Here is a 13,195-nt window from a genome sequence, read left to right on the forward strand (position 1 = left end):
AAAAAAAAAAGTACAATTGACTACAATTTTCTGGGTAAAACAGTTCTAATGAAATTGTATACGCCACAGCCGACTCTTGGAATCTCCATTTCCAAGAGTTCTCACTCCCAAAAGAGAATCAGTGTTTAAATTTTCTAGTATATTCCTGCCGACACAGAGGAATGAGTTTTATTACTGCATGTGAATTAAAACCACTTCATTGCTGTTCAGTTAAGGTAGTCTAATCTTAACAATTGACTACCTTAAATCATCTGATAAATTCATATATTCATATAAAACACAACATATTTACTGACACCCTTTATTTCCTGTGGAGAAAAACCTAAGATTATAAAAATGATTTATTTTCTTTTACAAATCACCTGCAACAACTTTTGAGATGCTCTTTTGTTAAAATGCTCTTTATTATTTTGAGCATTCCTCTTCGCACAATGCTGCTAGATTGTCCGGAGTCCACGCCCCGGTCCAATGCATCGTTCTCTTTAGCTTAGAGCATTTTTTCCCCAGCTTTGTACTGCAAAGAATCAGGAGAAAGATGTGTCTGTTTTCACATTTCTATATGGATTTAGCCATAATTTGAATCATCACCACCATGTGAAAAACACGATGAGAACCCATTTTCTTATTTCCTGGTGTCTCGGAGTTGAAGTGAGCCACTCTAAAAGCATCTAAAGACTACAGAAAAGAAAAGAAAGTTTTACTGGCATCATCCGAACAAGCAGCTGTTGCGAAGACTTTGCGACACCAAGACCTCACGTTTTACTGCAGTTTCCTAAAATTGAGATCCATTGATTTGTTTTCATTATTTTCCTCTGACCTGATCATGGCGCAACGACAACAATGAGAAGCTGTATGAGTGATTCCTCCTCTCTCAATCCAAAACCATCCACATTCGATTAACTGTTTACTCTAAATCGTCTTCAGGGATGCGTCACAACTGCTGGCATATGAGTGGCAACCGGTGCAAAATAAAAAAAAAATAAATAAAAAAACCCGGAAAAAAACAAACAAAACAGACCTCTGCCTTACTTAAATGGCTTTCTATCGTACAGAGGGACTGAGACAAACATTTAGAGTCCAGAAAAACAAAATGTCAAGGATTGAAGTTATTAGACACTCTTGTTGACAGAAAGAGTGTAGTATAGATTACAAAATGATTAGGTTCCATTTATTGTACAGGATTCGTAATGAATGACAAAGATTTTGCATAAATATTTCGGAAGGACAATCAAAAAAAAAAATCAAAAAAATCTAACGCAGGTTTTTTTCTAGACATTTCAACATGGAAATATGCTACTGTAGTGAGAGATTAGCCTCAATATTCTAACACATCTCGACCTTGTATGAAAGACGCTGTACTCGGTTATATAATCTGGTAACAAATATAACATTTTCCCCAGACTTTTTGACGTAAGCCTTGCTTGCACAGTGCGAAACACACCAGTACACATTTAGCATATGTGCCACTTTATTTACAAACTGCATCTGCAAGCAATGAGAATTAGTGACATCGACGTTTCTGGCTTACGGCCTTTTGTGAGGAGAAATGTAAAAACGACAATGAAAAAAAAAAAATCTGTCTCCTAAGAATAACAATTGCTTCTGTGAAAAATATATATTTGTCATAAAATGTGGGCTTTGTTTATAAAACAATATAAAGACAACTACCAGTTATTTCATTTTACCTTGGAATAATTCAAGGTAAAATGAATTACCTTGAATTCCACCAAAACTCTGGGTATTGATGATACAGATGGGAGAGAGAGGATGCAACTGTTGGAGAAAACCAGTAACTGATGCATTAAAGTTGGACGCACATCGTTTGCAGTCGCTCAGCTCCGCAAGAAAAGCGGCTGCAGGTCTCGCCTCTCGCTTTTCTTCCCGCAAAATGTAAATTAGTCATGGAGAAGTTGGCACTCCATTAAACAATGGATGTTCATCTAACAGTATGAACTACAGTAATACTTTATATATACTCAATTTTGTACAATATATCAACTCTGTATGAAAGCCTACTTAAATGATTGATGAAGGCTTGTTAAAATGGTACTTAATCAGATTTCTGCCTTTTATTTGTCCCACTCTACTTCCTCTATCAATTGTTTTCTATCTAGAACACAATTAAGGGTTATCATATGGCATTTATAAAGGAGCGTAGAAAAGCCAATAGAAACCTATAAAAAAAGGCTCATAAAAAGATGGCTTTTAAAACTATAAAAACGTACAAAGAAAAGGAGTCGCACTATGTGGAATTGTTCCGAAGTGCCTCCCGAAACAAAGTCTTTTGTTGATCAAGTTACAGCTTCGTGTTTTGCTCCTGACATCTCTGTGGATGGAGGGGAATCCACTCCACACTCAGTCTCTGCTGCCGCTGTGACTTCAAGGCATCCATTTGAGCTTAAGCGGTGAACTTTGCATTGGCTTCCCCTTGTATTTCTTCGTAAGTCAAGTCTGCCGAGGCTAAATCATCTGCAGACCTGCTGCACTTGACTGATTAGCTCTCCAAAGCGATCAAAGAGCCCGTCCACCCAGGCTCCGTTCTCCAGGCACTTTTGGACGGTCTCCTCCTGCCCCAGGTTGCCGGCCCGTACCCGCAGCGACGCAATCTAGACGACAGACACAAACAGACTCTGAGGAGCAGCATGCAGGAAACGTTTCCAGATCAAATTTGTGTCGGTTAGATCAAAATCGCATAATAATAAACAAATTTAGCAACCGGCAGAAACTGTAAGCGATTCCTCACCTCGTCCTTACACATGAGGTATGTGTGGTATTTGTAATGCTGCAAAGAGTGGTACAGAGAGAACCACTGAGTTTTCTGCTGCTCCACTGTATACTCCTAGAGGGGGAAAAGGTGACGTAAGAAGAACAATACAGAGCAAAAATAGGAAAATATTGGCTTCTGTATTAAATAATCTAGAACAGCAACAAATTCACAAGTCCAAAATTAGAACCTCCTAGAAGATTACAATGTTATTCCAAGCAGTTATTAAATACATAAATATTTAAATAAATCAGTTTAAAACTGAAACTCATTGAGGTTCATTATATTTAGAGTGTCATGTTTCAATAATTTCCTTAAATTTTGCTAACTTTGGCTTGCAGATAATGAAAAATTTATTATATTCTTAATGTCTAAAATACTGTAGTAGAATATCATAAACCAACTACAGCAAAAGGGTTCTTAATACACAGATGTTACTATTCAGCCTGCTCCATCTTCAGGGCATTCAAGGAAAGAGTTGTTAACATCTTCCACAACAACTATAAATCAAAACGTTGACGGCAAAAACAAAACGGAGCATATTTATGTTATTTATGAGAATATTAATGGAAAATTGAGTGGAAGAACAAAATACATATATACAAAAAGGTGTGCTTGCTCCTGACAGCAAAACACAGAGTAAGAGTGGTGTATCATACGATGCATTATCTTGTGATAATGCATCTGTATCATAAGAGTTTAACTAAGAAAAAAAACAACAAAATTCTAAAAGGGATATTCTAATTGGCCCTTGAATCTGACATCAAAGAATAAGTTAAAAACTTGTAACTAGCAAACCAGATGTTATGGATACTACTTCTTGAAATTCCTTTCAGAGAAATAGGACAACAGCATCCAAGCCTAATCCTTGGGGCTTTTTTTTTTTCTATTGCAAATTTTAGATGTTTTCTTACTTCAGTATACTTGTTTGAAATTGGCTGGCCATTGACAAGCCTGGTCACACCTTCATAACGAACTGCTGAGATATAAATCCCCTTTAATAGGGCGATAGGGAAGAAAGCCTCTGAAATAGGGAGCCTGGGGATGATAGGGGTTGGAGGACAGGAACGCAGGAAATGGACAACTAGTGGTGCTGCGCCCTCTCCTGGACAAATCACGTAATGAAACATTCTGCTAAAGGAGGAACATGTCTGACCTGAGGCACTTTGTTTGGCAACTTGTAGGACTTCATCGTCTTCTTGTTGTAAGCCCTCCCACTGAGACGTACCTTAAAGGCTGGGGTTTCCCCATCCTTCTTCAGCTCAGTCACCACTGAGATCTCTGGGAAGCTGTCTAGAGCTGTCTGGAAAACAACAATAAAAAAAAATAAAAAAACTCAGCGAAGTTAAACAAAAGTAACAGTTTGCATATGTGCCTTTTAGCTTTATTCACTAAGGCAGATGGGTAAGCTTAATAGAAAAACTCACCTTTAAGACCTGCCCTATGTGCAGTTTGTTAAGCAAGCGTTTCCTGATGTCAGTGATTATCCCATCTACTTTCTTCATATGAGGCAGCAGCAACTCATCTGTTATAAAACACAAGAACAACGCTCTAAACCTCTACTAAGAGTACGTAGTCCGGTGACATTGGAAATGTAGATCACAAACCATTTGCCCTCTCTAGTGCTGCCATCACGTCTTCATCCAAAGCAACACTAATAAGAATCTCCACAAAGCTTTTGAAAGTCTCTTTTGTAGTACGTGTGTTGAGGAGCCTTGAAGCAAAGGGGGGGTTTAACTCTGAAGTGTAACAGAGACATAGGAAAACTTAGGAAACAGCAAAGAGAATTAAACGAATACAGATTCAAGTTAAAGTTAAATGAGAAATTAAAATATTTCTGTAAAACAAAAAGTATGTTCTCAAATCCTCCTCAGTACCTTCTTCTGCAGATGATCCTGAGGGGGTGGGTGAAAACTCCTCCTTCCATTTCTTCCTCTTCTTGGGCGGCGGTTCTGCCCGTGGCTTCACTTGTTTGGGGCGGGGCTTATGGTTCTGGGGAGCTGATGAAGGTGGATCTGTCAGGCCCAGCAACGCTTTCATCTGAATAGCCCTGTGAGGCAGACAGACAGAGAGAAAGAGAGAAGTTACACAACTGAAAAGTCACTCTCCAACAAATGTATGAAATTAGATTCATCAACTTACTTTAGTGAAGTCATAGGCTTGCTGCGTGGTTTCCGACTACAAACTCTCACGTACTCCCTTTTGTTAACCGTTTCCAGAAATTTCACATACACTCTCTTATACATCGTCTTTGCATCGCCAAAGTATCCAAGGTACTGCAGTGCCAAGGAAAAAGGGTCACATGTTGAGAGGAGACAAGAGTATTTGAATCCTTGTGCATCCAGAGAGAGATTTAACTCACACTGTTCGTGGCAGAAAACACTCTCTTCCCGTCTTTCAGCTCGGGCACAAATTTCTGCAGCAGTGCTTTCTGGACCTTCCAGATAGCTGGAGGCTCCACTCCGGCCCTCATTGTGACCTGAAGTAAAGATGTAACAGAAGGGGGACTTCAAGACTTCACAGCAAATTAAATTACGAAACAAAAAAAGACAAGTAATTAATTGAATCTCATTAATCTTAGACAAGGTTGAGCTTTTGGTGCACGAACACTTAGCTGAAGCCATGACGACCAAAAGAACTTTATCAAGGTAGACTAGACAAAACGTGGATGGCTGATAGACTCGCTCCAAACATCAATAAAAGATGAAGCTTAAACACTCTTTTCATTTTTTATTTTTTTCTCCACAGCAGATTTGTTAGGTTTTCTATTGAATTATGCTGGATATTTGTCACAAAAAGACTGGGAAAAGTTTTGAAATCATATGACCTCATTTTTTTCCCACATGATCTAAACCACTCTGTGCTAACAGGAGTGTGTTAATGCTGTGATCTGACATACAACAACATAGCAAATATTTGCAGTTCATGCATTAAGTGGGAGAAGGTAAATGTAATAAATTTTCTTAAATATTCTATGTTTATGATTCTATAAATTCCACCAGACGTAGCTGGTGTTCAGTCAGTACCGGATTGGTCAAAGGACCAGCATGATGTGTGGATGCCGCTTTAGTTTTTGGAGACCTGTCTTTTGGACGCCAGACCTCTGATGAGAGTTATTAAACAGAGCGGCAGGCACGAGTCACATGCATAGTTTGTAATACTAAAGGAGCAGAAGCACAACTCTGATTCTCACTGTTAAACTTCACATACCTTGAAGGTTTCAATGTCCTCGTTCCTGATGACAAACTCGTCTCTCTCCCGATACATCCCTTCTCCCCCGCTGTCAGACGGCTCATCGTCAGTCAGCCCCTCCAAGGCCACGCTCAGAAGCTGCACCGCTAACTCGCCTGACGGCGTCTCTTTTAATTTCTCTTTGGTCATAAACTCCTTCACTCCTGAGACTATGGTTGGCGCAGGGGTCACCACAGCAGGGGCGGATACCGGTGGCAGGTAAATCTGGGTGATGGTGAGAGGGATGGTGGGAAGCTGGACAGGCTTCATCACTGTAACTTGAATTTGGTTATCTGAAGAGGGAGTAAAAAGGCATAATAATAGTAATTATTATATTTTTTTATTAATGAGTCAATCAAGAGTTTTAGCAAATTTGTGCAAAGGTTTTCCTGCCTGTGAAATAAAGCCATTTTCCATTACAGATAAAAACAGCATAAAAAATGTCAATATAAGCTGAATAGTCGAGTTTAGGTAGGATGCTATTACCCATAGTGGTTTTCCGATCTGAAGTCTCATCCAGAGCTGAGAGAGCTGAGCTGATGCTGTTCCTCAGAGCTTGATTCTTCCCGGTACTCTCCTCTTCGTCTGAGCTGAATGATGGCAACGTCTCCAGGTTCTTGTGTAAATCCTCTTCCAGACGTTTCTGCTGGGAGCTCAAACCTGGATTCTTCTGGGGAAGCAACGGTCCAGGAAGAGTGGGCACTTTGGGTGGCAAAGGAGGCAAAGTGCACGGTTTGGAGGAGGAGGATGGTTTTCTTGGACGACTGTTACTTCTCGTAGAGCTTGGGGAGTACTGCTGTTTGGGACCAGATTTGATAAAGTCTAGGAAGGAGCCAAGGAAGCCAGTTTTGACCTCTGGCTGTTTTTCTTCCACTTCACGGATCTTCTGCCTAATTCTTTCATGCTGAGGACAACTGTCCTGTGTGCTACTTGAGGCAGACGGAGGAGTGGCATCACTGCCCCGTGTGTTTTGACGCTTAGTTTGTCCACTGCGCTTAGCTGGTCTAGTCAGTCCCTCACTGTCCTCAGAACTCCCCGGTTTGGTTAAGGACTTAGAGCGTGCTTTCTTTTTTGGTGAGTCATCACTACCTGAACATTCTTGTGTTTCTGCACATTTTGTAGTCTCTTGAACTCCATTGTGGACACCTGGAGAGTTAAACACCTGTCTGGCTGAGTGGTAGCCAGTCTCAGAGGTCATTCCATCTCCGTTCATGACAAGATTAATGTTACTGTTGTGGCGAGCAGCCTGATCTTGGCTGTTTGTAGCCATCTGAGCACCATTTAGTGTCATGCTGATAGTTTGGCAGTGAGTGTTGGTGATGGCAGGATGTTGTGATGAGGAAAAACTGGGCGACATCTGGCTAATATCCACAGTCAGGAGCTGACCTTTGGAATCAACGGGACTTGCCCTTGCAGTCATTTCAGCCTCAGCGGATGATGCAGCTTTGACAAAATCTTGAGGTGTGACACCACAAGCGGCCACAGTGGCAGCCAAGATGTCATCAACATTTGACAAAATATTTCTGTCATCTGCCAGGAGCATAGAGTCTGGAAAGCAAATAGAGTTAAGAGCAAACTGGTTCTTGCCATCATTTGGCTGCTGACTTGCTGTCTGGCTGTAATGGTTTTTAGAGGAAGAGCATTCTGAGCTTGGTTCAGACATGACCACAGACTGCTGACTCTGGTTTTCATTAGTGACATTTGTGCAAAGCAGGCCTCGATCCATCTGAAGGTACTGTACGTGAACTGGACCCAAACACTGGGCTGGTTGGACACACTGCATTGATGCTAGCTTTGAAGAGTTCTGACTTTGGTGCACAAGAGGTTGCTGGACCAGAATCATCTGGTTGGGCTCAAGAAGGACCTGAGAGCTGGGGACTGACATAAACTGAGAGCGGGTAGCTGAAATTTGACCCTGGGACTGAGAGTGAGTTTGCTGATTTTGGTGGTGTGGCTCAGGAGATCTGAGTTGTTGGTTAAGATGCTCTGAACTGAGAGGTCCATGTGATGAAACAGAGGTATTTGAACACTCTGAGTTAGCAACTTCATGACCATCAGCACTGCCTAAACAAACCTGCTGCTGGGTCATGCAACCTACATGTTCATCCTTTGCCTGTGCTGAATTTGCATGGCCAAGTCCCAGGAATTGTTCGTCAGAGCGAGAATTGCTTCGTATAACACTCTGTGGTTTGTGATCATCCATTTTTGAAACCACGTAGATGACATTGTTGTGAGAAGCCATACTATTATCAGCAACAGAGACCATGGACACCTGTTGTAGAGCCTCGATGTCCTGGGATGGAAGTTCTTCAAGCTTTTGTTTGGCGTATGTTGGATCTGTTTCTTGTATGGAGGTTCTTATGTCATTCTGTATGGGTTGAGCAGGTGAAGAGTATGTAGGCAAAGGTACGGATAAAACACTGTGAGGCTGTGTCTGTTGGTGGGACACACTGGTATGCGCTTTACCTGCCACTGAGTCTTGTATGTGGCCATAATCCACCAAAGAATTAGACGTAGGAAGACTTTGCACACATGTGGATTGGAACACGGTATCGAGGGATTGTCCCGTGTTGTAACTTTGAGAATGTGTTGCTGAAGCTTGCTTCTGCGGCTGAGAGGTAAACGTCAGATTTGGGGGCCCCTGAGAGTGGGCACTGGAGAAGCTGTCGGAGAAATTTTCTTGACAGAATCTCTGAACCTGGGCTCCGTACTGGATCTGCTCTTGGTTCAGCCCAGGAGTGGTTGTATAAATAAGAGCTTGGCTAACGGGAGCCACGTTGTCACAGTGACTCGAGTGTGATGGCAAAGCAGTGTAAAGTGAGGACAGTTTCTCTGAGGGGGAATGAGGGGTCTGTGACTGTGTTTGTGGACTCATGTAACTTTGAGGCAAACTATCTGACATTAGGCCAGACAGCTGGACCACTTGTTGATTAGCAATGACAGAGTTCTGCTTCTCAGTAGGAGAAGAATAACGCTCCGGGGATCCTGTTCTCAAGTTCTGAGTGTGATTCTCTTCATCTCCAGCAGAATGTGAATTCAGTCGGGAAGAAGCGTCTTTATTTTTCAGCAAAGAAGTGGATGAGTACGGCTGTGTCCCACAATCGCTTTTAGATTGAGGAGATCCATTGACTCCTTGAGTGGAGTCTGTTCTTGAAGACGGACTGCAGGACACTGGTGTGTGACGAGACGGTTCCTGCTGGTAAGACATATCCGTTTCACTGCTAGAGCCAAAATACCCCTGCAGGGAGTCCTCTGAATTGTGCATGTGCTCTGAGGGCATGTGGCTACTTGAAGGCCTCTGGTGGTGCTTTATTACACTACATTCACGCTGAAGAGCTCTTTCAATAGAGCCAGAGAAAATCGTGGCCCCATAGGACTGTGAGGCACCATGAGTGGTTGGCAGAGCAGAAGGAAGAAGACCAAACTGGGGCTGTAATAGGTGGGGGGCTGACTCCTGGGCTGAGCGGTAAGTGGAGGACTGCACAGGCAGAGCTGAGCCCAGAGAGGGTGTAGAAAGGTGATTGAAGGTCAGGGCAGTGGGAATCACAGCTTGGCTGGTTTTAAGGTTAAGCAAGGGGTCGTGGTGAGGAAACAGCCCATTGGTGGAAGTGCTGAAGGCAGGATCTGGAAGCGTAAGGGATGTGTTGGCAGCATAGCTCCTGGGTGGGTAGGCATCTGTGTGCTGAAAGGAGGACAGAGGAGCAGGAGAGGGGAAACTGGCTGTGGAAGGCAGAGCACCAGTCAGATACAGCTCTGTGGTGGAAGAGTTGGCACCTACAAAGAAGAAATCAAAGTTTGTAACAAGCCCAGCATGCACAAAGAAAAGGGACACATTTGCATCATTTGTGAGCTTACAAAAACGAACGACTTCAAAAACCATCAAGCAGATTAGGTCTGTTTGTACACAAACTCCATTTTCTGTTCTTACCAGTAGTCCAAGATGGTGGTCTAAAAGGAGGAAGCAAAGAGGCACTAACAGGACCAGTTTGAAGACTTCTTGACTCCATGGCTGACAGGAAGCTCATGATTGAGGTTGCAGAATTATTCCCACTTGACTCAAGTGTGCCTAACAGTCAAAATGAAGAAAAATTCAATTTAAATTAAAATCATCTTCAAAGATTGAGGCCTTCAATAATGTTAGGCATTTAGCTGACTGGTCCCACTGAACAAAACTTGCAGTGTCTAAAACTCACGTGCAGCTGCTGGGATGTGTGCTGTAGTGTAAGTGGGGAGCTGCTGCGTTGTAGTGTAGCTTTGCTGTTGAAGAAGCTCCCCATCGAGGTTTGGTGCAACATAATTGGGACTGTGTGCACAAAACAAAAAAAAAATTTAATTTGTCCAATTGCTTTTATTTTTCAGAAGCATCATCGAGTCACCCTGGGAAAGCTGAGCAGGCAGAGAATTCAAAAATTCCACTGGCCAAACTATAACAATGAATTTTTAAGAAAGTTTTAAGTCAGGAGCGTGAAAGGCTTGATTAATTTAGTCCTGAAGTTTTATTTATATTTCAAAAGACCAAATTATCTCTTCAGACTGAAGTCATGTTTTGCCGTAGACTGCAAATGACACATTTCTCTAACTAAGGTATGTTTAGAATCACCTAATTATTGTAGGACACAAGCCACTGAAGGCTTTAGATATCTATCTAAACCTATAGCAGATAAATTACTGTTTCTCTATTTACTCTCAAATAAATATTTAAGTTTCAGAATATGAGTTTCAGAACAAAGATGAGCCCCATTGGAAAAATACTGAGATTTTAGGAAAACATGCAAAAGTCTTTGCTTTCTTCAAAGTGAGTTAAACATTTTATCTACAACTTGTCTCTGTTGACAAATAATTGAAACCAGTTACTGAATATCCTTACTATAGCTAAGCCAATAGTAAACACAAAGCAATAAATCTTGTGCATTATTGGTTTCTCTCAACTAGTTTATTTTGTCTACAGAGACTTCAAAATTTATTATATTTCTGTTGTCTTGCTTATTTATTTTGGAGTTTTTAAATGTCTTCTTGTTTCAGTTTTAAATGTTCATCAGAATTTAATGTTCATTTATCTCTGTGAATGTGTTCTTGTGCTATTATGCCACTATCATTATATTACTTGAATATGGTCAAAGACATTATCAGTATTGCAAAAACGTCTGGCACAATTTATTGTCCAGCAAAATTTGTTATTGTGACAGGCTTAACTATAGCTGCAAGATATGACATTATTGGTGTGTTTAGCAGCAGGTTTCCAAAGAATGGAAAGTACTAATTTCAAAAAGTTTTTATCAGTTTGCCAAGAGAAAGAATCTGACTGATCTGAGTTCTTGTATGTTGAGTTTATTTCTAAAACTATCAACCTTTGATTGTCTTTTTTGCTTTTGCAAAAATGACTCTACAAACCTGCTACACAAATAAAAGATTAAAACAAATTTGCATCATCAGTTAGTCAACAGAAACAGTCCTTTATTCTCCAATATAATTGAATCAGCCAGTCAACCAGATTTAAAGTACTGACCTTCAGCCAGAAGGTAAACATCTGTGAATGGAAAGATCCTAAACTAAGGTTATTCTGGCTTTTTGCTGAATTCAATACAAAGTGCCAGAAATCCTGCAGCTGTTTGTTCTTAAAAGAATGCTACATTCTATATAGTAGAAAACTAAATGATATACCTGGCTTCCTGGGGTGTTCAAACTGTTCCTGGGGTATACACTCTTATAATAAGAGTGTTATACTCTTATTATAATTACGTTTACCACATTAATCGTAGTGATAAATTGAAATCAACGAACTACTGAATGTTTTCCTACTGAATGTGAATAACATTTGCTACAAGCCTGATATATTTCTGAAAAAAAAAAAATCAAAGTTGCTTAGAAATAAAAAAAAAGCGCTACAAAATGAACAGATGAGCCATTAATCGCCAAAGTTTGGTCAGAGGACCCTTCAGTGTTTCACTAACTTGTTCTCAATGAATAAGCAGAAACAACAATGGTATGAATCTGCTCAGAGCGACACGAAACACTTTCCAGAACTGTCAGACAGTAACTAGCTCTGGCTGCTAACAGCCCAATTTACTTTGGTTCCAACTATCAGCCACGAGTGGAGGAAATGCCTTAATACAATTAAAGTCATATGCACACCTGGTCAGCTCATCATACAGACACTATAACACTTTATTCTCTAACTAGCTGCAATCCACGGACGTGATAGGAGACTGTTTTGCTAACGTAAATTAGCGAGGGGGGTGGGAGTATCAACAAACGGCTTCAAAATCCCAACAAGTTGGATTCTACAGCTGTGTTTATGTCGCGGAATATATCCACGTATTTCAGCGTCCCTCAGAAGCACAGAAACCTCTGTACTTCTCTCCAAACGCAAAGACTAGGCCCTCCATCACCGATATTTCCTTCGGAAGGTGACCCGCCCTCTCCTTCAACTCCTACCTTGGCTTGATAGCCACTGAGCCGCGCTCATAGGCCCATGAAGCTACGGTCTGTGGTGGCACAGCCAGCGCGTCCGCGAAGCTGGAGCTCGGGTAGTTCCTGTCCATCATCCGGTGAAAGGTTCACTTCCACACAGGAGCCTCGTGAAGCAGCGGGAGCACATCGTAGCAGCCCCGGGTCGTGCCCGCCGGACCCTCGGGGAAAGCGGCGTACGGTCCGCAGAGGGAAACAAACCCGACGCCAGGCTGTCCTGTGTCCCAGATGAAGTGTCTCCGCTCTCTGCGTGATTTATTTTTCCTTCATTTCCCGTCACGTTAAGTTTGTGTGGTTGCAAGAAAGTCTTCAGTGTTTGAGGCAGGGACACATGGCTGCACCTAGCGGGCTACATGAAACTTCTTTTAAGGATGGATTGCGTTACACTGGAGACAGAAACACACACACGCACACACACAGCAGGGAAATTTTAATCCGAAAAATCAACTCCAGATGTCCCAAAAAATAAACAATATGACCATGAGCAGCCTTCAATAAACAAGTAAATACATAAAGGTAGTGCATTTATATAATTGAGGTAAATTTATTTAATTGTATTCAAAATTATTAATGAAACAAAGTAATTATATTTTCTAATATTGATGGTTATGGTAAACCAACATGTGTCTCAAGAAATAAAAGCTATGTGTAAATTGTGTCAAAGAAAGCATTTTTTGATAAACTTCAAGTGGAAAGTGGATGATTGTGTATTTCTTCATGACTGAGAAAGCC

At 41.3% G+C, this 13,195-nt stretch overlaps 1 protein-coding gene across 1 annotated transcript; it reads right to left on the reverse strand.

The window, feature by feature from the left end:
* Nucleotides 1-1,142: 1,142 nt before the first annotated feature.
* On the reverse strand, nucleotides 1,143-12,836 carry qser1 (glutamine and serine rich 1). The gene is made up of 13 exons (XM_055036813.1): nucleotides 12,431-12,836; nucleotides 10,189-10,298; nucleotides 9,924-10,061; nucleotides 6,482-9,769; nucleotides 5,975-6,288; nucleotides 5,127-5,243; nucleotides 4,907-5,040; nucleotides 4,642-4,814; nucleotides 4,372-4,503; nucleotides 4,192-4,289; nucleotides 3,921-4,067; nucleotides 2,744-2,839; nucleotides 1,143-2,606 (listed from the first exon to the last, which is right to left on the reverse strand). Exons 1-13 carry the CDS (start codon nucleotides 12,538-12,540, stop codon nucleotides 2,466-2,468), a joined length of 4,998 nt encoding a protein of 1,665 aa, XP_054892788.1. The 5' UTR covers nucleotides 12,541-12,836; the 3' UTR covers nucleotides 1,143-2,465.
* Between the last annotated feature and the right edge of the window lie 359 nt (nucleotides 12,837-13,195).

This window comes from Poeciliopsis prolifica, unplaced genomic scaffold (assembly GCF_027474105.1).
Source record: "Poeciliopsis prolifica strain line A6 unplaced genomic scaffold, Auburn_PproV2 SCAFFOLD011, whole genome shotgun sequence".
NCBI classification, from domain to species: Eukaryota; Metazoa; Chordata; class Actinopteri; order Cyprinodontiformes; family Poeciliidae; genus Poeciliopsis; species Poeciliopsis prolifica.

Bases quoted from the DNA above. Each gene is read 5' to 3' on its own strand.
- qser1 (XM_055036813.1), bottom strand. From the start codon at position 12,540: ATGATGGACAGGAACTACCCGAGCTCCAGCTTCGCGGACGCGCTGGCT. The intron at 4,815-4,906 runs GTAAGTTGATGA...TCTGCCTCACAG, and splicing joins AAGCCTATGACTTCACTAAA to GGCTATTCAGATGAAAGCGT. The intron at 4,068-4,191 runs GTGAGTTTTTCT...GTTGTTTTCCAG, and splicing joins ACATAGGGCAGGTCTTAAAG to ACAGCTCTAGACAGCTTCCC.